At 44.9% G+C, this 27,344-nt stretch overlaps 1 protein-coding gene across 1 annotated transcript; it reads left to right on the top strand.

Moving 5' to 3' along the window:
* Positions 1–275: 275 nt before the first annotated feature.
* Positions 276–25,084, top strand: CLIC4 (chloride intracellular channel 4). The gene is made up of 6 exons (XM_034069197.1): positions 276–430; positions 13,906–14,015; positions 18,421–18,546; positions 18,809–18,915; positions 20,039–20,220; positions 20,988–25,084. Exons 1-6 carry the CDS (start codon positions 359–361, stop codon positions 21,150–21,152), a joined length of 762 nt encoding a protein of 253 aa, XP_033925088.1. The 5' UTR covers positions 276–358; the 3' UTR covers positions 21,153–25,084.
* Positions 25,085–27,344: the final 2,260 nt, after the last annotated feature.

Below are 27,344 nucleotides of genomic sequence, written 5' to 3'. Positions count from 1 at the left end.
CTGCCCGCGCGAGAACGGGCTGGAGGCACCGCTCGGGAAGGGAGTTCTGTACCGGGTTCGGAGCTTTCACACACCCGCGGGCCTGCGGCCTCCGCCGAGCCCGAGCCCGAGCCCGAGCCCGAGCCCGAGCCCGAGCCCGCCGCTCCCAGACGTTCGCTCATCGGGCACCGCACCAGGAGCGGGTGCGGCCTCGCCCCGGGCCTGTCCCGGGCCCTGCGGCCCCACACGGGCCCCGCCCCCCTGGGGCTCTGGCCCCGCCCCCCTCCGAAGATAGCCCCGCCTCTCTGGTCGGGCGCCGGGGTGGGGTGGGTGCAGTCGCGTGCAGGCGGTCGGACGGTGCCGGTGTCGGGGCTGGAGCATGGCGCTGTCCGTGCCGGTGAACGGGCTCAAGGAGGGCGACGGGGAGCCCGTGATCGAGCTCTTCGTCAAGGTGAGGCGGACGGAAGGGGGGGGAGGGGGTGGGTCCCGTCCGCTCCCGGCGCGCGCGCTCCGGCCGTTGCTCGCCGCCGTTTGTCCCGCCCGCGAGCCCCGCGCTCGCTCGGCGGCTCCGGTACCGACCCCGCTGGCCGCCCGCGGGGCTCGGCTCAGGCCGGCGCCGCCCCCGCCGCGCACAAAGGGGCCTTTGGGCTGGGAGGGGCCGGCAGGGACCGGAGCGGGGCCCGGAGCCCCGGGCGGGGCCCCGCGGGGAAGTTACCGGAGGATTCTCCCCCAGCGCCCGCGGGACCGGGGTGGGCCCTGAGCGGGGAGTTGGTGTTCCCCGTGCGGAGCCCGGCGGGTGAAGGGGCTGCGCCCAGCGGAAGGATGCGGGTGCGCTGTGCTGCCCCGGTCTGGCGCTGATGCCACAGATCCCATTTGCCATCCCCACATGATTTGCATTCACGTACTGCGGTATGATGCAATAGTTTGCGTCCTCCAGGGCTCTGGTGATGCAGCATCTTACTTTTACCTCATTTAGAGTGTGGAGGGTTAAGTGGTGTCAGCCTCTGCTTCCTGTGCTTCAGCTTCCTCGGAAGAAAGCCTCTCGAAAAGAACTATTTTACTTCTGCAGATGAAGTTTCTCTCCGTTGCAGTGAGAAAATAATGGGAAATCTTCATGTGGGGTCTTGGGCATCACTTAGAAAACGTGAAAACTTCCAGCAGAGTACGTGGGGCCTTGAAAATAAGTCATTAAATACAGATTTTATATCTTAAATGGTACTCTAAACATAGTGAGGTTTTCCCATTTCAGACCTCTAAGAAGCATTGGGAAGCAGTAACAGGAAAAGGGTTCGAGTGGAGGATTCCAGACCTGATTTTGCGGCGAATATTTAGGTTCTTGGTGTCAAGGTTAGAACTCCCTAGTACAGCAGTTAAGTTACAGATCACTTTGAATTATTTATAGCAGTACTTCTTTAGTCTGCAGCTTCATCTGTCCTGAAGTTTGCTGGCCAATTTTTCTTCTTTTTTAAACAAATGAGAGCAGTGATTAATGGCAGGAGGATTTGGGGAAGACGCTTCATTCGTTTGCTTAATGAGGATATTTTATACATGAGAAGTAACATGGGAAAAGGTGTAAAATTAGCTGTGAGAAAGATGTGTTGGTTCTGAGTAAATTGGTATCGATCAATAAAGATGTAAGAGGATATGAAAGGGGAGTTTTTCTGTCTCTCTCAATTAAAACTACTGGCATGGATTTAAGGAGGCTGTGTTTCGAATTATCAGTATTACAGTATCTCCCTCAAGGAAGCCTTTTCCCAGTGCTAGGAGTGACTGCTGCAAGCTGTGTGGTGTCTGTCTGCAGGCTAGAGTTCAGGTTAAAGAAGCAGTTATTCTTGTCTGCCTTCATGATCTTCAGGTAAAGGTCATTTCCCTGTAAAATCCTGCAGAGGAAGAACACTCCCACCCAGCAGACAGACCAGAATAGTCTCATCTGGGTGTTGCTGCCTGTCCCATGCATTATTGAAGCTGTTCAGTGTTATCAGAACAGGGGTTTTGTCAAGGGCTTGTTTGCTGCCTGTCTTCTTGAGACGGTCACTTCACAAAATGCCCACAGAACACGTATGGTTGTTCCATAGAGCAAACAGTGCCTGCTTGAAGAGCAGCAGAGTTTGGCTTAGTGATTTCCCCTAAGTGTGTAAATGGGAAGCTCAGTGTCTGCTTTTCAGTTGCATGGTTTTTAGGTAGAAAACATCTGAAGTTTCTGAGTCCATGTCAGGGTGTTTCCCCATGTAGCTGCTCACTTCCCAGCGAGCACAGGGGCTCTGGGTTCTACCTGTGGTCAACAAAGCTCTTCATGGAGAGGCAGTGGAAAGGCTTCTTGACCAAAAAGGAAACCTCTGCCAAGTGCCTGCAGCTGAAGGGTGGTGACTGCATGACCTGTGTACAAAGGATTGTAGCAGCCAGGCCGAGATGAAGCAAAGGTATGGATTAAAGCTGGAGAAACAAACCTGTGAAGCAGGAGAATCTGTTTGGCTTCATGCCAGAAATGTTGGGTTGAATTTTGTAGAATTGTGATCAGTAACAGAACAGGATGGGCACAGCATGGGGAAGAGAGCACACGTGGTTGGGTTTCAGCTGTGAATAACTACATAGGGCTGTTTGTCACCAGACAAGAAATCCATAGTTGATTTGCTGGCATGAGACTGGCTATGGGAGATGTTGGTAACCATTGAGGAAGCTGCTCTCTCCAACTGTATAGCATGGGTATACATGCAGATCAGTTACACCTTGGATTTCTGGCAGCATCCAATAATGTCATTGTGAAACTGAGCACCTGTTTTGAAAATGAGATAGCATCCACCTCTGTTTCCCTGTGAGTGGTGCTGTCAGTAGAAACCCCTGTGACTTCCCACTGAACAAATCCCTTGCTCCGGATGCTCCTGGTGATCGTACAGGAGCTTGGCTGTGCTTCTGTCTCTCTGAACTGAACAGACATTTGGCAGGTGAGTTGTTGCGGTCTGCACTCTGGGTCTGCTTTGTTCAGTTCAGGGTTGGAGCCTGGGTCAGGAGCTGCAGGATGTGTGCTCCTCATCTCCAGCAGCAGGCTGGGGATCAGCTCAGGGCTGGGTGAGAGCAGCATGAGTTGTCTGAATCACACACATTTGGGTCTGCAGTCATTTCACGGTTGACTGTGTGTGTCCTTACATCGTTCTGGAGCAGTGTAGCTGCTGTAGGTTGGTTTATTACAAACCATCTCATGTTCTCATTCATCATCTTCTGTTTTCCAACTGCAACATAACTGTAAAATAAAAAGGAACATGGATGCGAGGGAATAACAGGAATAGAGACACGCAGCATTCCTCTCAGAGCAGTCTTGCCAGGGGCAGGCTTATCACTCGATAATCCTATTACATCAGTCTCCTCCTTAGGTACCAGGTCATCCTTTGCAGGTTTAATGTAATAACCCCAGTACCTGAGAACTTGCTCAGTCTGCCTTTGATGGGTGTTTGGTAGAGACAGCAAACTTCCATGGGTGGCTCGGTTCTTGTGAGCAAACACTGGAGCATTGTAAAGGATCCCTTTATAAACTGAGGCGTAACCATCTTGTTATATCCTGTGCTCAGCTGTTTAAACCAGGCCTTTTCCTCCTTTGGCCAGCAAACTGTATTCCTTTAAATTCTGCCTGGGAAAGTTCTCGTAGCCAGGAACATCCTTGGCTTTTTGAGTTGAATCTGATTGCCAATACAGAAACTGGTGCACTTGGTACGACACGGTTTAAAGGGCAGGGATGTCCTCAAGTGTAAATGCACTTTTTCAACCCATTGGAAAGTCAGCTCCTTGGAAAACTCCGGCAATCATTTTCAAAGGGATTACACAGATGGGTTAGCTGTTTCTTCAGTCAGAAATTGCCTCTGAATGCACCCGAGCAGTAATGCTCTTATCCACTGGCATCTATCCTCCCCTTTCTGATGATTAACACATAGCTCAGACTGTCAGGAGAACTTGGGGTTTCCTTTGCAGCTGAATTCTGTCTGGCCCAGTGTTCACAGTTGGGAAATGCCTCTGGCTGTGCACTGAAGGCCTGAAGGGGAGAGAGAAGTGATGTGAGGAGCATATGTGGTGGGATGAACTCTAGGAGCTGGAACCTACCCAGAGTCAGGGGTAAACATAGATGGAGGATCTGAGCACTCAGAGTCTTGTTCCTGATGCTCTTGTGTGTCAGACTGTGATTGTGTGCATGCGGTAAGGAATTCCCAGTTCTTGTGAAGGAATTTGAAGGGAATGAGACTCCTAAAAGAGGTGTCTTGTCTGTACGGAAAGATGGCTGCTGGTTGGGAAGTAACGTGTAGACATGGGGAATATTGATGTAAATCCTGTTTCACTGTTCGGAACTGGGTGGAAGGGTCTGGTAATCTTCCAGTGGGCAGCACCGTGGCACTATTAGCTTCCTAAGAAGTTGGTAATCTTTACTCTGAGAGCCTGCAGTGACTCAGTCTTTCACTGGTTATCCTGACCTAATCTTGTGGAAGGAAACAGTGAGGCAAGAGAGTTCTTCATTTGAAAAGTATGACTGTATCTTATGATGTGAGCAGGGGGAGCAGAGATGTTGGTTCTGGAGCTGAGCTTGTGGATTGTTGATGGCCGAGTCCTCTTGCAAAACGGTGTTTGGGAATTCTTTGGACTTCTAGCTAAATAGTAAGCTGTGTACTTTGGAAAATGACTTTTGTCCTCTGAGGCTGCAGGTTTGATTTTTAAAGGTGCACATTGGTTAAAAGGGACAGAAAGAGCCCTGGGCTGTCGTTTTCTCCCCGGTATATTCAGATTCTCTTTGAAATGAGACATTTGCTGTGATTGACTAACACAGGGCTCACACGCTTTTGTAACAGCCCTGCATCAGTTCCAAGTGCTGGCTGGGCTGGACAGACTGTTTAGAACTGCTTTTATGTCTGGATAACTGCACTTGGCATCAGTTGCTTCATTGTCTCTCTTGGGGTTTTGGATGTTCTCTCACCCTGCAGCTGATAGGCCCCTGTGCAGTGCAGTTGTGTAAAACCTTGACTGGACAGTGTGGGAGCGAGCGAGGTGGCTTTGTCTGCCTGTGGGGACATGGAGCTGCAGCATTTGACATGAGACAGCAGCTTTGAGGAGGGCGCTGGGGCTGCAAACTGACTGCTCATGGAAGAGTAGCTCACACCTGTACGTGTTACCCATCTAATTTGGGTTTTATCTTCACGGCTCTCTGCAAGTAACCCACAGGCAACCAGCTTAGTGTCCTGGTGAAATCTGATGGGTTTGTTAGCATGTTCTTCATTTCAGGTACTCACTCTGTGCTCATTTGGTGTATTAAGAGATGGTGAACGTTTTAACAGCTAAAACGTCCAAACCCCAAATCATTATGTTGCCTTGACAGGAATTTAAATGGAGCTTTGGCTTTAGGAGCTTTAAGTTCTTTATTCAGGGTATTCTTTTCCTAAGAAAAGATAAGGTTGGGTTTTTTTAACCTCGTTTTGAGTTTGTTTTTTCTGTATTTCAGGTCAAATGTTCATTTGTGGCACAATGAGGTTTTTAGGGCTCTGAATGCTCTGTTTGTTTATGCTGGGGTGAAAGACATAAGATAAACCCATATTAACTACAGATGTCTTTGTGTGCAGGTTCTCTGAGAGTTCAGACCTATTCCTTGTATTGTTGGCTAGACAAAGGGCAAGGAACTTTGCACGAGGAAAGGAAATGACTTTGTTCTGTACACTGAATGTCCATATTAGGTATAAACTAAATATAGGAGTGTAATCCAGGAGTGAAGTCATAGCTGTGTATTTTCATGGGAAGAGCTAATGAGATGAGGCAGCGCTACTGGACCAGCCTCAGTTTTTGGCTCTGGTCCCCCATTACGATTTGGCTGGAGTTTGATGCTCTGTACTTGGGAGAGCTGCTTTTTTAAATAAAGGAAATCGGTTTTTTACGTGGTTTTGTCTAAAAATAAAATCAAAGCAAGCAGAAGTATATTTCTGTAGCCTTTCAGAGTGATGCATTAACTGCCCCAGTGAGACGCTCTGTACTGGAGCCGAATGAGATAAGGCAAAATGTCCCAAAGGAGGAAGTTCTACTCTGCATCTGGAGAGCCTGGATACCATCTCCCAGGAGATGTCGGATTCAGTCATAGGGGGTCTTTTAGCAATGGAGTTGCATGTTGCTTGCATTGGAACCAGAAGCAGCGGAGTGCAAGCCTTCCTCAAAACCTTTGTTCTCTAGTGCTCTACAGTGAAAACTCCAGTGCCATTTCCAGTCTAAAGTAATGTTTTCCCTTGCTAGAGCTCTTTAATATGCTGTTAGTGGGGATGAAGGTTCAAAGCTGCATCTCTCCCAGTGAGTTTTGACGATTGGAGCCGTTTCTTTGTCCATTGGCACATTCTTCAGTGACGTTGCTGTTTACATTGGAGGCAGTCGAGGTTTTAGCTGGATTCCTGATTTTCTCAGAGTTGGGAAGCTCCCAGGTGATTGCCCTTGGACTGGCACCTTGACATGGCCCTCACTTGTGCATCCTGCTCCTGGTGGGGCTCCGTCTCAGCCCAGCCACCTGAGGACGTGGTGGCTGGACAAGGAGCAGTGCCCAGAGTGAGGTTGGAGCCCCTCTCATCGCTCCTCTCTGCTAATCTGCCCAGCATTGCTCATCAACCTGGAGAGGGGCTTGGGACAAGGGATGTAGGGACAGGCCAAGGGGAATGGCTTGAAACTGCCAGAGAGGAGACTAGGCTGAGCTCTTAGGCAGAAGCTCTTCCCTGCTCTAGTAGAAGGTGTCCCTGCCTGTGGCAGCGGTTGGAGCTGGATGAGCTTTAAGGTCCCTTCCAACCCAAACCAGGCTGGGATTCTATGATACTACCCTTGGAAATCAGGTTATAAAATGCCAGGAGCAGGGTTCTTTATGTCCTGCAGAAGAGATGTGTGTTCAGAGGTTTATCTGATGAACTCCTACATGCCAAGCTGAAAACGTTGCTTCAGCCTCTGAGCCCAGTGACAAGGTTTGCAGTTCTTTGCTGTGAGTTTTAGAGATGCTTCATTATTGGGTGGGAGGGAAAGGTTGGAATTAAATCTGCTGGGCTGTAACCAAAGCACCCACAGTACTTCTAACAAATGTACTATCTGTGTTGGGAGAGAACCATTGCCCTGTACAGTGCCTGTTCCAGGTCCATGAGCAAGTTTCAACCTCTATAAAAGAAACCCTTAGTACTATATAGTTAATCGCCTGCTTACAGTTTCCTGCTAGAGTAGTGCAAGAACGTGTCAAGCTGTTACCCAGCAAATTTTAGTCTGTTTGGTGCTGTCTGAGGTTTGTTCCAACTGGATCACTTTGTTAAAGGCATTGCCACTGGTGTAGCAGGGACAGCAGAGAGGAGATGCCAGGCTTCTGCCCTTCATGAGTAATCTCATTTTCCTATGCCAGGCTTGGAAGTGGTCCACAATAACCCCCAGTTTTTGTATTCAGGTCATTAAGTTAATTTCTTCACCGAACAAAATGGTGGTTAGGATTTAATGCATGTTTTGGTTCTGACTCTTCATCTGCTTCTCCCAAAGGATGAACATGGGGTAATTTCTTTTCTCCAAAGAACTGGAAGAGCTTAATTAATTTCTGCTTAATGAAGTTACTTTAATAGATCATGAAGATCCCATAGCTTTTTCCCAAAGGTTTACAGTGAGAATTGGGTAGCAATGAGCAAGAAGTGCAGGAAGTACAAGACAAGTCTGTAATGATTTCATTAGGAGCAGCATCACAGGGCTTAAAAATAGCATCATCCCCAAATGGTCAGCTGCTGTTAGTCAAATGTCTGACAGTGGTGGCTTATCAGAACAGCAATGACAGAAGAGGCTCCTTTAGGGGCTGATGAGCATTCCTTTCCTTGGTATTACAGCCACATCTCCAGTCAGTGCAGGGGGTTCAGTTAAGTTTTAAGATTCTTGTGTTTCCAGGGATTGCAGCTGATGTGGAAGTTGGGTTGGTTTCAGACTGCGCAGCAATGTCAGGAGGCAGTGGTAGCTGAGGATGCTGGTCCTTGGGGTTTGGTGTCAGTCAGCACATAGGTAACACAGACTATCACCTTGGGGTCTTTGTATTTGCAGTTAATCCAAGGTGTAAGCACTGGCCTTATGCTTTTTGTTCTGGTTTTCCTGTGTTTTACTTACAGGGTTGGTTGTTCAAGGCAGTGGTTGTTACTTAACTTGTTCTACAGAACTGGAACTGGGGGTTTTGTGGTGGTTGTGATTGGAGACTTGAAGTCTAACTTGGTTCAGTGTTACCAAAGTTCCCTTGTAAATGTGAAATAAAGGGGTTACACTGATGGGTGTAGTTCATATGAAGATACAACTGTGCTATAGGTGCTGCAAGCTTAATTTGGAGCTTTCTGAGGTCAGCTGTATCCAGTCCAGAGATCAGTGTACACTCATTTTAGGTGGCACATAATGAGGGGCTTGCTTATCTTGTCACTTCCTTTAGGAAAACAAGTTATCTTCCGTGTTTAAAAGCATCCAAAAGGCACCGGGGAAACCTGTAGGGGAGGTTGGTTAATACTGCCATTGGAAACAGGATCTCATAGGGAAGGCCTGATGTGGTAGGAGGGCCCTTCTCGTGCTGTCTGTGGGGCTGTAGGCTCATCTCCTGGCCATATAACACAAGGAACAAAGGGAAGTTTGAAGGAAGAGCTGTGTGAGGTGCCAAACGGCTTGCTTTGAATAATGAGAACAATGTTAGATGATTTAGTTGAATTCTTCTTAACATTGTAGAAGTATCGCAGGAGTTACCTTGCTTGTCAGAGATGTTTAATAGTGTGAATAAATCTTAAGGGTTGCTGCAAGCTTATTTTGTTCTTGGACTGAATCTTTAGTGACTTTTTAACTTATGTTAGCAGTAAATGAGGAGGATGGATGTGTGTCATAGGTGGTTCCCAGGCCTTTGTCATCCATCCTTCACATGGATGTGGTGATAACAGCTCTCGCTGGCTGGTTTTTAAAGCAGGCGGATGTTTCTGCAGTGTTTATGGCTTGAACATGTTCATTGGTGTATTGGGAGAAGGGAACAGACATGCTGGAGGAGGTGTCCAGGGTTGCTGTGGGGTTTGTGCCAGCACTGCTGTTCTGGTGATGCGTTTGGCTGATGGAGAGGGCACAGGAAAGGGGAGCTGGCCAGTGGCAGTGTCCCTTCCATCTCATCACCCCTCGGATTAAATCAGCCTGAACCAGATTTAGGTAATTGCAGAGTTCAGGGCTCGATTCCAGTTTGCTCCCTGACTTGTTCCTCCCATAAACCCACAAGCCAACTCCCTTCTCAAGCTAACACATCTGAAAGGTGAGAATGAATCGAACACTGTATTGCAGACAACGCTTTCCCAGTCCAAATCCCTGCAGTTTGCTCCCTTGTCACCCGTTCTTCTGAATGATGGCTCATGAATATTTCAGACATTGGAAGCCTTTCAGATGTTTTGACTTGCAGAGTGAATGCTCATGCACAACATCCCTGCAGCATCCCAGCATCCATCAGCCTGGACAGAAACCCCGAACGGTTGGGAGAGGAGAGTGGCACCGTACGGAGCAGCCCTTTGGAATTACCTCACCTACTTTCATGGACATTATTCTTTACCACTCATTGGAAAATGCTGCTCCACAGACAGCCAGGAATTCTGTTTATTCAGCTTGGCAAGATAAGGGTCTGAGCAGATGCTGCAAGGATTTAGACTGATGTTACCAAGCCATTTTCTGTATTCAAGTGTGGAATATTAAACCACCCCTTTCTGTATTCTTTACTGTTTTATCTCTGGAGTTTGGATTTGCTCTGTGCTCATTTACCCTGAACCATTTCCTCTCAAAACAGTAATCCAAGTAGGATTATTATTAATTTCCTCATTTTGGGATGAGTTTACTGCTCATGAAACATGCAGGAGTGCTTGTGACCGCTGGTTTGGGTAATGGGTGTGCATTGTGCTGTTTCTCTCATGTGGGTGTTTCTGGTTTAGTTAGAACCGAGGTGTTTTAAGATTGCTGAGTTCAAAATCTGCACAGAGCAGCCTCCATTGGTTTTCTTTCCCCAGGTGGGTATTTGTTGGAGCACTGATCTTGTAGGCTTTGCAGGGAAGTGAGGGCTTTGGCTCTATAATCAGACAGCTCCAGTGGTGGTGTTTGATGCAAGGCATCCTGTAAGATGCTTCTGGAATGAGTTTTTCCCTCTTCATCCAAACTTTATTTTTTCCTGCTTCAGGCAGGTCAAATCTGGGAGAGATTCCCTTGATAGTTCTGGATAAATTAGGAAATGGGCTTCTACTGTTCTGCCCTTGTCTTTAGTCCCATTTACGTAGGCAGCGACTGAGCTGTATTACACTTCTCATCAAATGCACTTTGACTTTACTGTTATTTCTGCAGTCATTTGAGCCAGTCTGGGGAGCTTGCAGTGTGCTCCTTTTGCCTGCTTGTTCTTCAGAAGCAGGACTCTTGAGGCCAGAGATTTCCAGAAGTCTGTTTTACTCTTGAGTCGTTCCCATCTGTGCTCCCTGATGAGGGCTTTGTGTCCTTTCAAACGTTTCCCTGCTTCCCAGTTTGTTGTGACTTCATTTCTACCTGGGTAAGTACAGGAACATTCTTGGGAGTTCATTTTTATGCAGCTATGAAGAATAATTTCCCTTTTTTCCCCCCCTTATTCAGCTGCTTAAACACATGTGTGATCATGTGTCATCTCACATGTATGATTACTGTCCTCTCTTACATGTATGATCACTGTCCTCTCATGTATGATCACTGTCCTCTCATGTATGATCACTGTCCTCTCACATGTATGATCATGTGTTCTCTTACATATATGATCATTGTCCTCTCACATGTATGATCACTTAAATTCTCTTTTTTATGGGAAAAATGTGATTACATTTGAATGGAATCAGTGCTTCAGGAGAAGCAGTTTCAGAAAGAATTTGAGATAAAAACTCAAAGCTTCTTGGCATAGAATTAATACAATGTTGTTGAATTAACAAATATTAATACAATGTTGTTGAATTAAACAATAATCTGGGTTTACTCTGATGGTGATGAGGATTAGACACTGAAGACCTGAATATTATGGCCTGAATTCAAAGATAAGACAGGTTTCTGGGTGCTAAGAGTGGACCTAAGCAGCAGTCATTACATGATTAACCCTGGCATGACTGGTCATGGAATATTTCGGGATATTCCTGAAGGTTTACAACTCTTCCAGTGCAGAAAACCAGAGTCAGAAGTTACTCAGAGCCACATCAACCAAAGTCATCTTCCTCTGAACAAGATCCTTATGTGACTGAAGGAGAGCCACATGAGCACCACCAGCATGGTGTTGCCCTTGATGACTGGTTGTGACAGCTGTAGCTCTGAGTGCATCACATACAAGGAGGTAGAAGATGGGCCTCTCAGGCAAACAGTTACATAGCAGAATTCCTGGGCTCCGGAGCACTGAAGCCAAAAGTTTCTTGGCATTCTGACTGCATTCCATCTCCAGTATGTGCTCAGAATAACTTGGGACTTTTTGGAGCAGAAGTGGGACAAACGTTTGAATGTCGACATGAAAGTCTGTGCTCAGTTTAGCTGTTCAGCTGCAGCTTTGGAAGTGCATTGGGTTTTGTTCAAAGTGCTCTATGTTAGTGAGCTGTAACACTTTCCTCTGGTTCAGATAATCCCCAAAACCTGGCTTGCTTAAACAAAAGCAGATGCTGCTCGTTGTTTGCTCATCTTGAACGTTACACTTGTGTTAGGAGAGAAGCAATGTTTTGGTACAAGTTGGCATTACCGTGTGAGTGCATTTGGCCTTTTTTGGTCCTCACTGGTTGCTTTGGTTTTGACTTAGGAAAATGAACCTTAATGGAAGCCTCGGTTCAGTGCTGTGCTTTACACTTTAAGCAGCTTTTTGCTCTAACTTTCGAGCTGTTGTTGTGGCAGCAGAGCAGTTCCAAAGTCTGTTTGATATAAAAATGTTTAACATCTCTGTCATTGACATGATTTGTTTTTCCTGTGCCCTTGACCCTTGTTTTGCTGATGCTGCTGCTCGCTCTGATCACACTGACAGGTTGCAGAGCCTGGGCAGCCAAAGACTTGGTTGCTGTTGTAACTAAGTCCTGAGTTTAGGAGAAACCCTGCAGTTTCATAATAGGGAATCTTCCTATTTGCTTCTGTCTGTTTTGTGCATGGAGGAGCCATTTCGCTTTTGCATCTGTTGTGGCACTGAAGCTGTTTCAGTAGCTGTTGAAGTTGCCATAAAACTTGAAGACTGAGACAAGCTCTGAATCAAAGAACTGCTCCTGCTTTGAGGCGTGAATTAGCCTGGGCAGGACAAAAATACATTTTCTTTAGATGGGATGAAGTGTTGTCTTTTCCAATACTGTTTTACAAAGGTAGATGAGTATAAATCTACATTGGCATAATTGACCAGTGTAAACACAGTAAGATGACTATAGGGTCATATTCAGAGATAGACATAGCTATCTGGAGGGATGGCATTGCAGTTAAATATTAACAGCCACAAAAGCATACAGTTACTGGAAATGGGCTGCAGAGGGAAGTCTTTGTGTAAGCATTTTGTGAGGTAGGAACACACTGCTCCATGTAGTAGGTAGAATGCTTAGAGCAGTTACGTGCTCAGTCCTTGTGTACAGCCCTTCCACTTGGGTAGCTCTGCTTCTGAATGCCCTGTGCTTACTGAACACAGCTGGTTTCTGTCATTTCTGAGGGGTACAGCCAGCATATCCTACAGTATGTTTTAAAATGGCCTAGGGAACTGCTAATAGAAATAATGAAAGAATTACCCAGGGTTTGATAATTGTACTAACTAAAGTAATACTATTAAGCAAAGTCCTTTGAAACTGGTCTAATGTAACGTAAGGGTAAAGGTAATGTGACGTGTGGCTATCTTAACTACCAAGTCAGTCTCCTTTTCAAAGGATTGAATTTTATAACAAGATTCAAGGTTTCCATGCCTAATTCTAGCCCACTAAAAACTAAAGTTTTCCAACTTAGCAATACATACTTCATTGTCGGAGCAATCATGAGATGCATGCCATCACTGGCTGCCCTGGAGTGGCTTACTGTTGCTCTCTAATGGACCTTTGTTGTGGTAGGACAAAGACTTATTGATCTATTGCCTATAAAAAGTGGCTTTGGAATATTACTTTATTGTCAGTGAAGTCTCTATGCACTTATAGTTATGTCTTTCCTTACAACACCTGCAGTACAATAAAGATCCATAGTTCCTGGTCGCAGTTGGCTCGCTGTAGCATCGCACAATGGGGGTGTAAGCAATGAACTGGAAGATGACTTCAGTTGATTAGCTGTGGCTTGTAGAAGAAGGAAAATACAATAATAAGCAACAAAGAACAATACAGACATTGGAAAACTGCCATCAGAAGGTGTGGCTGCTCAGGCTGGTGTCATTAGCTGCTCTCTCTGGACTGTTGAGAGCAGTTGGATCATCCTCAGTATGAAAGATAACTTACTTTGTTGCCTGAGGACTTGTTTTGGTAGATTTTGTGAGCAGCTGCTAGAGGCCATGACAAGTAAATAGGTTAACTGACTTCAGAACTGGGCAGATTTCACTGTTAGAAAACCCTCCTTATATCTGCAGCAAAAAGTCATTGGAGGGTACAAGTATTTAAGGAAAAAAACCCAAACCACCCTCCCCCCCCCAAACACTGCTGAAAGGATGCAGAATTATTCTGGGGATGCTCATTTTTGTGCATTATATGGAGAAACCTTGAGGGTATCCGGTGCAGGTGCATCAGCAAAGGAGTGCTCCTGCAAAGCGGTGCTGGGTTTGACTGAGCTTGTTAGGTCGTTGGAAGAGTTAGCAATGTGAAGACTGTGCAGGCAGTAAACCCCCTGGCTTGCTACTTGTTACTTTATCCTGTCTTCATTAAAGAGGTTTCAGTAATTGTAAGCATGTGTAGATGGCCCAGTCCTACCTTCTAATGAATTATTTGTTCTCTTCTGCAGGCTGGCAGTGATGGAGAGAGCATAGGAAACTGCCCCTTTTCCCAGAGGCTGTTCATGATCCTTTGGCTGAAGGGAGTGGTGTTCAGCGTCACGACAGTTGACCTGAAGAGGTAAGAAACACTTGGTTCATTTGACAGGCAAGAGCACAGTGTGCTTGGTGTAATAAATGTGTGTTTGTGGCTTCTAACTCTTGTGTGGCTTATTTTTGGAAAGTAAAAAGAAAATCTGTCTTCTCGAATACCAGGAGGCAACCTCATTGTGAATGGTGCATGCACAGATGGTCGGTTGTTTCTGTCACCAAGGTTGTATCTGTAACCAAGAGAATGGGTCTGATTAAATTCTCTTGTTTGCCATGATGCTCTTGGGTGAAACTAACAGACAGGAAGTCTCTGAGAACAGAATCCTGACTTCACATTCAGATCCTGCAAGTGAAGACTGCTGAATGGGTGTTTGAGATCAACCATCTTTAATCAGTGATTCTGTAACTGCCACCAGTAATGTACAGTGTACTCCGCTGTTGAAAGGTTTTAAAATAATGCTACTTATTATGCAGTAAAAACAACAACGTGAAAATATCCATCCAGGAGGTAAATATGAGTGAAATAAAGTGAAATGGGTAGGAACAAGATGTAAAATATTCTGCCTTTGCATAGCATAGCCAGATATGCCCTGATGCTATGTGACACCTCCATTGCAACTTCTCCATCAATGAAATGAATACCTCGGTGGCTGAGAAGGGGGAAATGTGAATCCAGGAGTGTTAATTTCCTGAGGTTGGGTGCGCTTTTATTAGTAGTGTTAAAATGCTCAGTTCAGCAGGGGCCTTGTGTTTGGTTTTGGTGTGAAGTCCTGTTTTCGGAGCACTAATGGCATGTTAGTCACAGAGCTCGGTGGTAGAGGTGGGACTGCCAGGGCTCACAAACCTTATTTCCAGATAGCAAACCAATACTCACTGTTCTCCAGCGGATCAAGGGCAAAAGGTGTCAGGAGGAAATCGCCCTGCCTGGCTTAACCTCTTGTGGTCACTTGAAGGAGGAGGCTTGTGTTGGTGTTTTTAAATCACCAAAGTCGCTGCTTCAGTGCTGGCCACCAGTGTTAAGTGTTTCCATGTGCAGTAAGGCTGAGACCACTCAAGAATGGGAGGAAGCAGCTTTTGTTAACTGTGAGCAGCGCAGAGACCTTCTCTGGCCAGTGTGGGATTTTACTGCAGATACAACTGTTGCTGCCAGCACACATAAACCAACCATGTCACATCTTCCATTTAGCACTGCCTGCGGTTTGGGGAAGCCTCTGGAGTAGAACCAGTGCTTGGGTTCTGCTTGTAGCTTGGGCTTCCTTATAACAAAGGTGTTATTTAACCTGCTGCTGTTATTGGGACAGGGGGTGTGACAAGGTTGAAAGAGATGTTTTATTCTTGGAAGCATTTTTACTGCTGAAACAGTTTGAGAGATAACATTAAAGTGCCAGAGATGCCTGATAGACTTGCCTTTATTTGTGTCTCTTTGGCAACTTGGAGTTAAGTTGGATGGGGGAATGGGATGTCAAACTAGCTTTTAGAGTATAAATTGATTGCAGATGCTTAAAATCATGGTTTCTTACACAAGGAAAGCCTTTCCCCCTCTTTTTTTTTTATACTGGAGAGGTGAAAACACAAAATAAGTACAAAATAGGTGCTAAATGTTGCCTTAATACTTCCAATGCTGTCACAAGAAATGGCTGTTATTCAAGCCAATCAGCCCCTCTTCTTTTTGTTCCTGATACAGACACAGACTTGTTGGGGAAAGGACAGTAATGGGTGTAAGCAGCTGAATTAATTTCACTTGCAAACCATGCTTTTGCCTTCCAGCCCAACTTGTGCCCAGCAGTGAGGCAAGCTCTGTCTTTTGTGAGGCTTAAAAGGTCCCGGTTGGGTACAAAAGTTCACAAGTAACTTGGACACAGGAAAAGCTGAGTCTGATCCCGCTGACTGTGGTGTGTGTTTTTCCTCCCTAAGTGCCTCAGACATCATGCTATGCTAACACAAGAACCTTTTGCAGTTCCCAGTTCCACTCCCAAGACCCAAAAATATGTGCATAGGCAAAGGCAGTGGGACGTGCCACCCTTCCAGAGGAATGGTGTGTTTCTTCCTCTGGGTCAGTCACACAGAGGCTTTATTCTTTCCCTTTCCAGAAGCAGCGTTTCAATGCTCAGAGACTGGATTTGTTCAGTGACTCGAGCAGAGCTGCAGTACATAAACCATTTGTTGGGCTTGTAGCAACCTTCAGAGCCAGCTTGTGTTCAGTTATGTTTTGAAATCCCATTTTAAACATCTTGATGGTGTGGTTTTAGTTACGTTGACAGACAAAGATTAAGAGATTAGTCAATATTACAACCTACCCAGAGGTGAATGCAGCTTCAGCAGTGCCAGATGCTGCCTGGGAACTGGAGACAGGGGTGTTCATTGCTGGCGTTTGTTTCCACGTTACACTTGTGGCAATATTTGTGCAATGTAAATCGTGGTAGAACACATTGCATTTGGGGCTGGCTTTTGTCTGATCATCAAGAAATGATTTGCATGCTGACCGCTGTTCTGGTTTGTGGCAAAGCCATGAAATGCTCATACCTTACCCCTGGTGCTAAAGAGCCTGCCCACTTCATTAGCTGGTGATAACCAGGTATTGATCACATGGCCCTAAATCATTACATGATCACATGCCCTGGTAACCTCTGGGGCAGGTCCCAGCTGTGTGGAGCTGTTTGCAGTGTTGGTTATGGGAGTCTGGGGGGTTTGGGTGCTGGGGTTTTTGGTTTGCCTTTTAAAAAAGGTGTCCAGGTTTATCCCTGGATTAAAATCAATATCTTTAATTGCCTTCTTGTTTGGCTCTTAAGGGAAGTTGTGCCCTTAGACTTACAAGGACACCCCTGTGTACTCGTGGTGCTCTAAGGGCTGTGGCTTGTATGTGGTAAACCAGGGTTTGCTCATGGCAAGAGCAGGAACTAGAAGTCAAACCCTGTATTACATTTGAGCTTCAGCTGTGCCTTCGGGTGGTCAGACTGGCCTGGCAGGAGGGGTTCATGAGATGCTCTGGGATCCTTGAGATGCACTCCGGTTCTTTGGCAAACTGTTTTGGGTCGTTCATTGGAGCAGTTTGTTTCTGAAATAAAGCCTTCCCTTTGCATGCTGGGCCTGCCTCTGTTTGCTTTGAACATAACATTCCTTTTGAGGAATTTTATCTAGCCAACAGAGAAACTGGAAGGGAGCCACGATGACTTCCTGTAATTGTTGTGGGTTGCAGAGCTGTATTTAAATGAAGCGTAAAGCTACTTAGAGCATTAACCGATGACAGGCTTTTAAATCCTAAAAGTAAGAGGGCGATGGCAACTATGAGTGAGAAATAACTTCCTGGAAGCTTGAAAATGGTTAAATTCTTGTATTCACGAGACTTGTGTCACCTGGCTAAAGCAGGGTGTTTACTGTTAAAGTATGACCATCAGTTTTCTTCCTGTTGTACACAACGCTGGCCGGTGCTCCTGTCTCCTCAGTGTGCTTTGGCACTGCAAGCTGTTGCTGTTTGCCTGCTTAAAGGCTCAGCAGTGGGCAGGAGGTGGATTCTGGCTGGGGATCCTGGGTTTGTAAGGAATTGAGAGCAGCATTTCTAGAGGATAAACCCATGAACTGTGCTTGGTTAGAGTCTGAGCGCTCTCCCTGTGAGTGCTGCTCCCTCCTGCTGCCAGTAACTGTGGCTGTGGCTGTTACTGGTCTGGTTTCTCAGCCCAGTGCAACCAGGAGGGTTTCATGAACTGGAGGTCCAGTACCCACTAAACCCCATTCCTGGGTGCTTGGTGCTGGCTCAGAAGTGTGGCCATGTTGTACGAAGAACAAACCCAGTTCTAGGGTTATGGTCTGGTGTGGATTTGTTCAAACAGGAACAAAGGGGCAACTTTCTCCTGGCAAACTTCCTGCTGGATCAGGAAGCTTTAGGCATCAGTTTTAAACATGATGTTTAAGCATCTGTCAGCTTGTCTAGAACCAGATTTTGTGTGCACACAGTAAATGGTTTACACATACTGCTCTGTATCAGACTTGTTTCTTTCCAGCAAAGCTCTGTGTAAAGGGGGAGGATTATCACTGATCACAGATTATGCTATATATAAACTGTACTGCAGATCTTGGGAAAGAGAGAGCGTGTTGGTGTGCTGGGTGTATATATATCCCCCTGCTAGACAACATTATATCAACTTGAGAAAAAACATAGCCAGAGGTAGGAGGAAGCAGTTGGTCTTAAGCATCTGAAATGAATTGGTATCAAGTGTATGTTCAACATGCTGATCAAGTTGTAAACTTGCTTTTAAAAAAGAAAACTGATGATACATGTGTGTATATATATATATAAATATATATTTTTATATATACACATACATATATATATATATAAACTACAAGGATGTGCAAACCTCAGGCGGTGCTTTTGTGACTAGCAGTGGAAGCTGGTCGCTGATGTCCCGTGCTTACTCGTGCCTTGTGTTTCACCCCAGGAAACCAGCAGACCTTCAAAACCTGGCTCCAGGCACTCATCCGCCCTTCATCACTTATAATGGTGAAGTGAAAACGGATGTGAATAAGATTGAGGAGTTCCTGGAAGATGTTTTGGCTCCACCCAAGTAAGTGTTAAAATGATGATTTGTTCCCTTGGAGTAGAGGGAGTGTTCTCAAGGGGGTTTTCTGCACTGGTTATGATGTTCTTCATCGGTAAACTGAAGACAGACACTGAACGTAGCTCAGAGTTCTTGCTTGTCAAATCTTTCCTCCCTTCAGTTCCCTCATCTTTATGTTAAAAACAGTTTTCTTTTGCTCTTTAATACATGATGAGCGTCATTCTGCTAGGACCGATGTGCTGTACATCTTCTTCTTTCTACTTTTTAGGTACCTAAAACTTTCACCAAAGCATCCAGAATCCAACACTGCTGGAATGGACATATTTGCCAAGTTTTCTGCCTTTATAAAGAATTCCAGACCAGAAGCTAACGAAGGTAGGTTTGGGCAGATAACCGGACACCTTGGGTTTTCCAGAGCAGGTTTCCTGTGGAGTGTCTCAATGACAAATCTTCCTTCATGTTGAATGAATGACTTGAATGAAACCTGTGGTTTAATGCTCAGAGACAAAGATTTCAACGCTTCCAAAGAGAACTTATTCAGGCTGTGTCCAACCACAATTCCAGCAGGGTGTGAATGGTTTGTCAATGTCCTGGCACTCAAACTTCCCTACGCAACAGCCACTCAAAGCTCTTTAAGTAGGCATGATTTTAACACCCAGAACCAAATTCCATGCCGAGTGGAGTGGTGATGGAGTTGCCAAACCTTTGCTGTGAGGCCTTTCCACACCCTTGGGTGTTTGAGGGTTCCCGTTTGGAGTTCTGAGTTAAAGTTCATGTTGCTTTATTCAACGGGTTAAGACCTTTCTGTGTGGAGAGAACATAGATGGAAGGAGAGAGATCAATAACAGCAAAAGAATGCACAGTTAGACCTTTAATAGTTTAGTGCAAATCTTTTGACCTCAATGTAGGTGGAGGGAAGAGAGTCAGGGAATGGGGATGCTCTTTTGCTGTGTTTGGGATGGAGAGATGCTTTCGAGCAGCCGAGAAGTAGTTTAGATTCCATGGGGTGTGCTGCCCTCTGGTGCTGGCTTTCACACAGCTCCTCAGCAGCCTGTGTCTACTCCAAGCTGCTGGGGAAGCAAGGGCATTAAACAGATTATGTGCAAATGAATATAAACCCCAGCAGAGCTTAATTCTGATTAGCTTAAGCCACTTAGGAGTAGTCGTAAGAAACTGACATAAGCCACTTTTTAAACCAAAAATAAACACTTGGGGACAGTTGTATTTTCTGTTGGTGCAACCTCGTGTATAAACCAGCTTCTAAATAAAGTGATAGTTCAAGGGATCTAGTTCAGTTTGGGTGTCACTGGTGAGCACAAAGGCAGCTCCAGCACTGCCACAAAAACTACACACGGGTTGAAAACCTTTCAATGCCTCTGCTGGGTCATGCAGTGATTGGGGTTTGGGTTTCAGATCTGCTGCTAATAATCAAGATTTGAAATTGAAGTTTGCTCTGAAATTTGTGGTTTGGTTTCAAAAACTGTTCCTTCCTCTGTAGCCTTAGAACGTGGCCTCCTGAAAACCCTCCAGAAACTGGACGAGTATCTGAACTCTCCTCTTCCCGATGAGATAGATGAAAACAGCATGGAGGATATAACTGTGTCTACCCGCAAGTTCTTGGATGGTAATGAGATGACGCTAGCAGACTGCAACCTGCTACCCAAACTGCACATTGTCAAGGTATTTTATATGTTGTTATGTGACAATGAAGGACAAAATGCTGATGTTTACGACATTCTTGAGTCTAATTTCAGCTGTTTGTAAGCTCCTGTGTAAGTTTAACTACAGCATTAACAGTGGGTGAAATTGCACAAGATTTGGGTAATTCACAAGGGCTTCAGGGGTAGAGCAGGTGAATCCAGTGGAGGTGTGAACCAGTCATCAGATGGTGATAGGCACAACCCAAAACCTGTTTTACTGCACTGACCAGTGCGGTTGCAGAGGTTGCAACGTGTAAAAGAATGAGGCAGAAGAAGGAAGGTGAATGTTATATTAATGGCTGAAGTGGACATCTTCTCCTATCTGTAGAGAAAACTGCTCTATTAACAGCAAAGTAAATGGCACAGTGTGAAATACAAGGATTGTATGTAAAAATAAGAAGTTGGAAGTCTAGAAAGAGGAAGCTGAGGTTCACTGCAGGAGGAAAGACATGCCTGTGCAATCCTGGCTGGAGTTCCTTTCACTGTCTCCAGTGATCCTTGTCAGCTCTGTACTGCAGATGGAGCCACAGATTAAGTTTCTGCCTGGGTGCAGCAGTCTTTCGTTTGGGGAAAACAGGGATAGGAATGAAGGGAGGCAGGGTGCTGCCAGGTCCAGGCCTCTCCCAGAGGGATGTGTTCTCCTGACTAGAAGTGACCATGTACCGTGTTGAAGGACAACTTAATGGGCGAGTGACAAGTGGTTGAAGATGAAGGATGTAAATTCATAATCCAATTCTTTCGTTTTAGGTGGTGGCCAAAAAATACCGCAACTTTGAGATTCCCAAGGAAATGAGAGGGATTTGGAGATACCTGACGAATGCTTACAGCAGGGATGAATTCACCAATACCTGTCCTGGAGACAAAGAAATTGAAATAGCTTACAGTGATGTAGCCAAGAGACTCACCAAGTAAACAGCACTTGCAAAAGAGATGACTTCTTGCATATTCCATAACAAGGCTTCTAACAGACTGCTCTTTTCGTATAAGATAGCAATTTTTTTTGCATGAACTTGCAGTTATTCAAAGTTATGGTGGATAGACCAGGTACAGTAATTACCTAAAGTTTGCAGACTTAATTATAGGCTTGTTTTTCCTTACCTCCTTTCACAGCACGTATGAATATCATTAATGCAGTTATGTTAATATTGCACTGGGGTGACTCTAGGTTCTTCACTATGAAGGGTTCTCTTGCCCCTACTGCTTTCCTTTACAAATATTTGATCCCTGTCTATGAATTGGTTTAGGAATCTGTCTGGCTATATGGTACAAGGAATATTTATGTATTTTGGAGTTTATTGCTTTTCCAGAAGATCTACACACAGTTGTTATATCTGACATGTTGAACTGTACCTGCTTGTCTATCTGTTTTACATAGAAGAGGGAACTTGCTGCCCAAAAGAGCCACTTGCAGAATATTTGGCAACGCTTTTTAACAAAGAAAAAAGCACTCTTGGATTTGAAATCTCAGCAATGGTTGAGTATAAGCTTGAGTGAGCTACTCAGATTTGAATGACTTCAAGCACGAGGGAAGTTTGAACCTAGGCTGAGTGCTGTCCCAGGAAGCTTATTGATTTAGAGTTATTTAATGGTGTCTTCAGGAGCTTGATGACATTAAAAAACCAAGCCAAAAACTTCACTTGTTTTAAAATTGGCAACTTATGCTTGTCCAGAAGAATCTGTTCCCCTTAAAACTGCATGTGGCTTTCTTTTTGGTAGTCAAGGCCTTCGTTTTGTATAGGTCTTTCTGGTGATATTTACTTACAAAATCTGTGCTGTGTAACCCAAGTACCTGTAAAAGTTAGTGTTGGTTGGAAATAGCTGCTGCCTGTGGTGAATAGCAGTGCAATGATTAGTGATGGAGACTGAACACTGACAGCCACTAAAGTGGGGTCTTTGGGGAGCTTTGTAAAGCTGTTTCTTTCCTGAAGAAAGCTGAAGTGACCTTTAAAGATAACATTTGCCTTAAATTCTAGTATGCATTTTTTTCCTGAAAGGAAATCCATGAATTACTCTTGCAAAGCAATGGTGCATGGAATCCCGTCCTCCCCATGGAATCTCTCCGGATTGCTGGTCTGGGCACCTGGACTGCAATTCTGTGTGGTCATAATCATTGCACTACTATAACAGGAGCTTTTTACAGCAACACTGAGGAATAGCACTACAAGTTTTTTAAACACAATTTTCAGATCTTTCTTAAGCAGGGAGGAGTTTTCTTGTTTAGAATCGATGATTTTGATGCATGGATTAAACTGCTAGGTTATTTTTAAAAGACCATCATAAACAGCTCCAAAGAACACTAGACTTATATGCCTATTTTTTTGTAAAGATACTTTTGTATTTAACTGATACTAGAAGCTGGAAAGTGCTATTCCTGGTAGGTTGTCATTGGAATATTTAACATTCTGCAATAACATGGAAATGCTCACATAAACACTTTTATACACTAGTTTTTTTGGTAAGCACTGGCTTTATGAAAACCAGCCTGACTTTTCTAAGCGTCCTGCTTTTGCTACTTTGTATACCCATGAAGTTAGTTTGTTGTAGAAGAGGTAGAGTACAAGATCCATATTTGTATACATGGCTTGTGGTGCCTTGTCTCGCCTTCCTAGAGCTAGAGTTTCTATATAAATGCAGTTAGCAATTCTGTTACGTGTCTTTTGAAGGTGACCATAGATACATTTAGACCCTATTAGGATTTATTACAGGGATGTTTAGGCACAGGAAGACAATTCTGCAGAGTGACCACTGTAGCCTTTTAGTGATGACTGTGTTCTAACGTCACGTTCTCATCCTGAATAAACGTTCTCAGCCATAATAATTCTCTGTAGGGGTTCAGTCTTTGCTACAACGTGACATTTAGAAAAGGGAATTACTTCCTTATTTGCTAAATAACATTTTTAATGCCACATAAGGGTAAAAAAAAGCCCAACCCAACTCAGCCCTCATTGGTTTGGTGCTCTTTGCCATCATCTAGTTAACCTTTAAAACCAAGAACGTAGGAAGCAATGTGATTGTGGCATATCCTTGTGAAGTTTTAAACTCTGAATCCTACATCAGGATGGCCAGTGGAAGCTGTCCAAGGCTGTAGGGATTGGGCCTTCCTCCTTTTAAAAGCAAAGTAGCCCTTATGTGCACACTGCAGACACCAGGCATTTTGTGTGTGAGCATAAAGCGCTCCCATGTGTGTTGTGGTGCTCACACTGCCTGTGTGTCAATGCAGACACTTCCCTTGTTAAATACCAGGCTTGTTGTCTCTTATAGATAATATATTCTCTCTACTTTTGTAGGCAATCTTCAAACAATTGTAATACGTTATATTCGGCATTAAGTACTTTAATGATTGTGTCTGAAAGCTTGTAAACAAAGTTAAAGCTCTCGCTGTAACTCATGTATTTCTTATCTCAGTACAATGGAGTATTGAGGGCCTTTCCCTTGTAGGTGGAATTCAGATGAGGACCAGGTTCGGGATTGAGGCAGTTACCACATGAGAGCTCTGAACTGTCCTGCGTGAAAGGAGTCGGTACCTTGGAGCTTCCTCCTGCAATTGTGTGTGTTGTGGCAGGGGCTGCCCAGCCTTCAGCAGGGGCCAGGGCTCCCCGAGAGCAGCTCCCACCTCTGTAGGTGATCCCTGAAGGAGCAGAGTGTAGCTGGGGTGGTGTGGCACAGGCTCAGCGTCTGGTGTGGGCAGAGCACTTTCATCTGGCCCCAATCACCAGCGCTATGTTAATTAAAAAAGCCCTTTCATAACTATGTAAATTCTTGACTTCTGTCAACTTGTTTACAATCTGATCTTTAAATGCATTTTTAATTTCATCAAACAGCAATTAATCTACCCCCTGTTTAAATTTAAAATGATGCTTCTAGCCCCTTCTGCAATTTAAAAACAGCAGTTACCCTTTCAAGTAGGCATTCCAGTTTGCGAGTTGGCTGCATGTATTAGCATGCTGAATAACTTACTTTATTCTCAAGCTGAAATATGCTGAAATTCCCATTAAAACAGGTGACTTGTGTATTTCCTGAACATAAAGGGAAAATCCATCATCGTCACCCTGGTTTTGTGTGGGAGAACAGATTATAGTATATATGCATGGGGTTGTTTTAATTCTTAACAAAGCTTCCCTTCTTGACGAGGTTGCTTCTGTGTAGGAGCTGCCTGTGAACTCCTGAAGCCATTGCATGCACTCCAAAGCTCTTCTGTGCTTCTGCTGTTGGCTGCTGTCTGTAGGTGTCCCTCAGACAGTCACAGCCTCGCTCCTACCTTTGCATTTTCCCATCAAATTGGTGTTTTTTCCGCAAGGGGCATGTCCCGACTGATTGAGAGTTGCTGCAGCTCCATGATAAGAAGCAGAGATGTAATCAAGTTCTTATGCTAAAGTAGCAAATTAGCATTTCGTATCAAAGGAGCACAGACATGAATAAATTGAAGATGCTCGAGCCAAACCCACTGATGCCTATCTCAGTGGAGAACAAAAAGTGGCTAAGTACAGTCAACTTCTCTTTACTCTTTGCCACTCAGAGCACTATCTGAACACATCAATTAATATTTTCAGGAGAAGGCTTTATCCCAAGTGAAAACTATTTCATCTGCCTCAGAAGCTGTGCCACCAGCTATTACATTTTGTTTCTGGAGGGGATGGGGGCTGGGAGAGCAGGGGAGCAGAATAGGCTATCGAGACTCCTGAGACAGGACAGCAGCGTTGGAGCGTTGTTTGCAGCAATACTTGAAGAGTTGATACACTTTGTTGTAGTTTGCTTTTGTCTTTCACTCTCTGGAACGTCTTTTACAGATATACCAGTATCCTGCTGGCAGCTATTGTTAAATAAAATTATATTTTCACTACCAAGCAGATCTTTCTCTTCTTTCCCAAGCCTGCAGTGCTCGCCTGTGTAAGCTCTGACCTGTGCTGAACCACAGAGCAAAACTTTGCAGAAGCTATAGTCTCAAGTGTTGGCTTTCTGGTTTTTCAGTGTGGTGTGATTTAAGGCAGAAGATGTTGTTTCTATCATTTTAACCCATTGTTGTGCTCTTAAAGTTAAGAACTTTCTTAAAATCAAGTTGAGAAATAATGACTTCTCTACAGAAATTGAGTGCTTCAGCCACGTTTCCCAATGTCTTTGCTTTCAGGTATGTCTCAAGCGGCCAGGTAATCACCTGTACAGGGATTACCCTGCTCTTAATGGGTGTTAACCAGGTCCTAGGTCTGCAGAGCAAAGACCACCAGCCACTGGTGGAAGTTTACTTCAGAACTTCCTGAGTCTTTGAGGTGTATCTGGGGTCTGAGTTGTGGAATGCAGAAGGCATTCCTGGAGCCTGTAATCTGGGATGCCATCATCTGGGTTTGAGTGTGTGTAGGAAAGTAACAGATGTGTTTGTAGCTAATCCAGCAATTAAACCCTTGGTAGGATTACGTACTGGTATCGCTGTGTGCTTTTACTGACTGTTGGGTTTGTGATCAAGGTGGGTTTTGCAGTTACCTTGCTGGAGTTTGGTCACATACCTCCATGCAATGCAATGGGGTGGACCTGAAGGTGGTCAAACACCCTCTTTATGTGAAGAGCATGCTGAAAGGGAATGGTGTTGAGCTGTGGAGAAGATGCCAGTCCTGCATGGCAAACACAGTAGTTGTAGGATATGTGAAAAGTATTGTGTGTAATTATGATTTGCTGCAAGAGCTGCCTTAACTGGCTGGGAACTTCTATATGTTTGTTAGATTCTGTTCCTAAGACACCTCAGATGACTGCTCAGTCTGCCATGGAAGGTTCCTCCTGGGTGTCCTAGCAAGAAACAACTGGATTTGGGTTTCAGTGGAAGCTGTGGAGCCCAGTTCCAAATGGTTCTGTGTAGCTGCTGACTGTAAGCAATGGGAAGAACGTAAAAGCTTGAGGGGACCTAGGTGAGGCTGAACGTTTCATCCTTGGTTTTGACCACTGCATTCGCCCTGTTCTCAGGGACAGCTCTGATCTGAATCACCTTGACTTGAATCCAGGTTTCATAGCTCTGCCTTACCTCTCCAAAAATGTGGCCACATTCCTGAAGAAAACTGATGTGGAGATTTGTAAGGAGCTCCAGTGGTTTAGGATCTGGATCACCTGAACTATGCGAAGCAATTGATAACTGTTCACTTGGCTGTAAGGACTGAGCACAGTGGGAGGCTTGCAGTGACTCCTGTGAAGTGCTCTGCCTCTCTTCTCCCCTCTCCCAACCCAGAAGCTGAATATAAGTGATCATTTTCCTTCCGTTTGCTCTCTGCCCTATTCTGAGTTAGTCTAATGATAATACTGGAAGCTGCTGTTAGTCTCTGGTACCAAGCCAGGGGAGACTGAGTGATGTCAAGTGGCTGCTTCACCTTGAGATGTGTTTTTAATGGCACTAGCCTTGGAGTATTGGCACCCTTTTTGGAAATACTATTTTAGATACTCATCAGCTTATCTTTGTGATGTTTCACTATGAGGATCCTAGAAATAAGCTAGAATTTTGTTAACACAGTTCTGTATTTCTATGTAGGGTATTGCACACATGTCGGATTGATCTGATGTGTCTTGGTTTGTTCCTTCAGCACTTAGCTCACTTCATCAGAGCTCCAGTTCTCTTATCACAAAGAGGCTAAACTGCCATTTGCCAAAAGCTTCAGTATAAATTGTGCTGTGGAAATTCCAGGAACAGTTTTGTAATTGCTTCTTGAGGAAGCAGTTTTCTCACAAACAGCAGCACAGTGCAGCAGCTAAAGGCAGACAAGACCCTGGCAGTACCTGCTGCACACTTGCTGCTGTAGGAATGAACCAATTTGTCAGAGGGCAGCTGAGATTTTTACGGAAGGAGAAAGAACCCTGGACAAATGTTTGTGTTGAGAAAAGGAACACGGTTCACATGGTTGCCTGAGGGCTTTTGGACACTCATTGCAATGAAGGTTGAGTATGAGCTGAATGTCTAAACATTTTTGCTGTCTTTGAAAGTCTCCAGGAGAAAGGGTGGATGTCGTGACTCATGAAGCAAGAGTAAGCTTCACTGAAGCGGTTCCCAAACTCTTCTCAGTGGAGTGCCTTGGATGGGCTTACATGAAGCAGGGGATAGTGTTAACTGTGAATGGCCCATGAGAAGGTGAG

This window comes from Melopsittacus undulatus, chromosome 14 (assembly GCF_012275295.1).
Source record: "Melopsittacus undulatus isolate bMelUnd1 chromosome 14, bMelUnd1.mat.Z, whole genome shotgun sequence".
Classification (NCBI taxonomy): domain Eukaryota; kingdom Metazoa; phylum Chordata; class Aves; order Psittaciformes; family Psittaculidae; genus Melopsittacus; species Melopsittacus undulatus.
The sequence above is the reverse complement of the archived record's forward strand: the minus strand, read 5'-3'. Positions and strand labels throughout refer to the sequence as shown.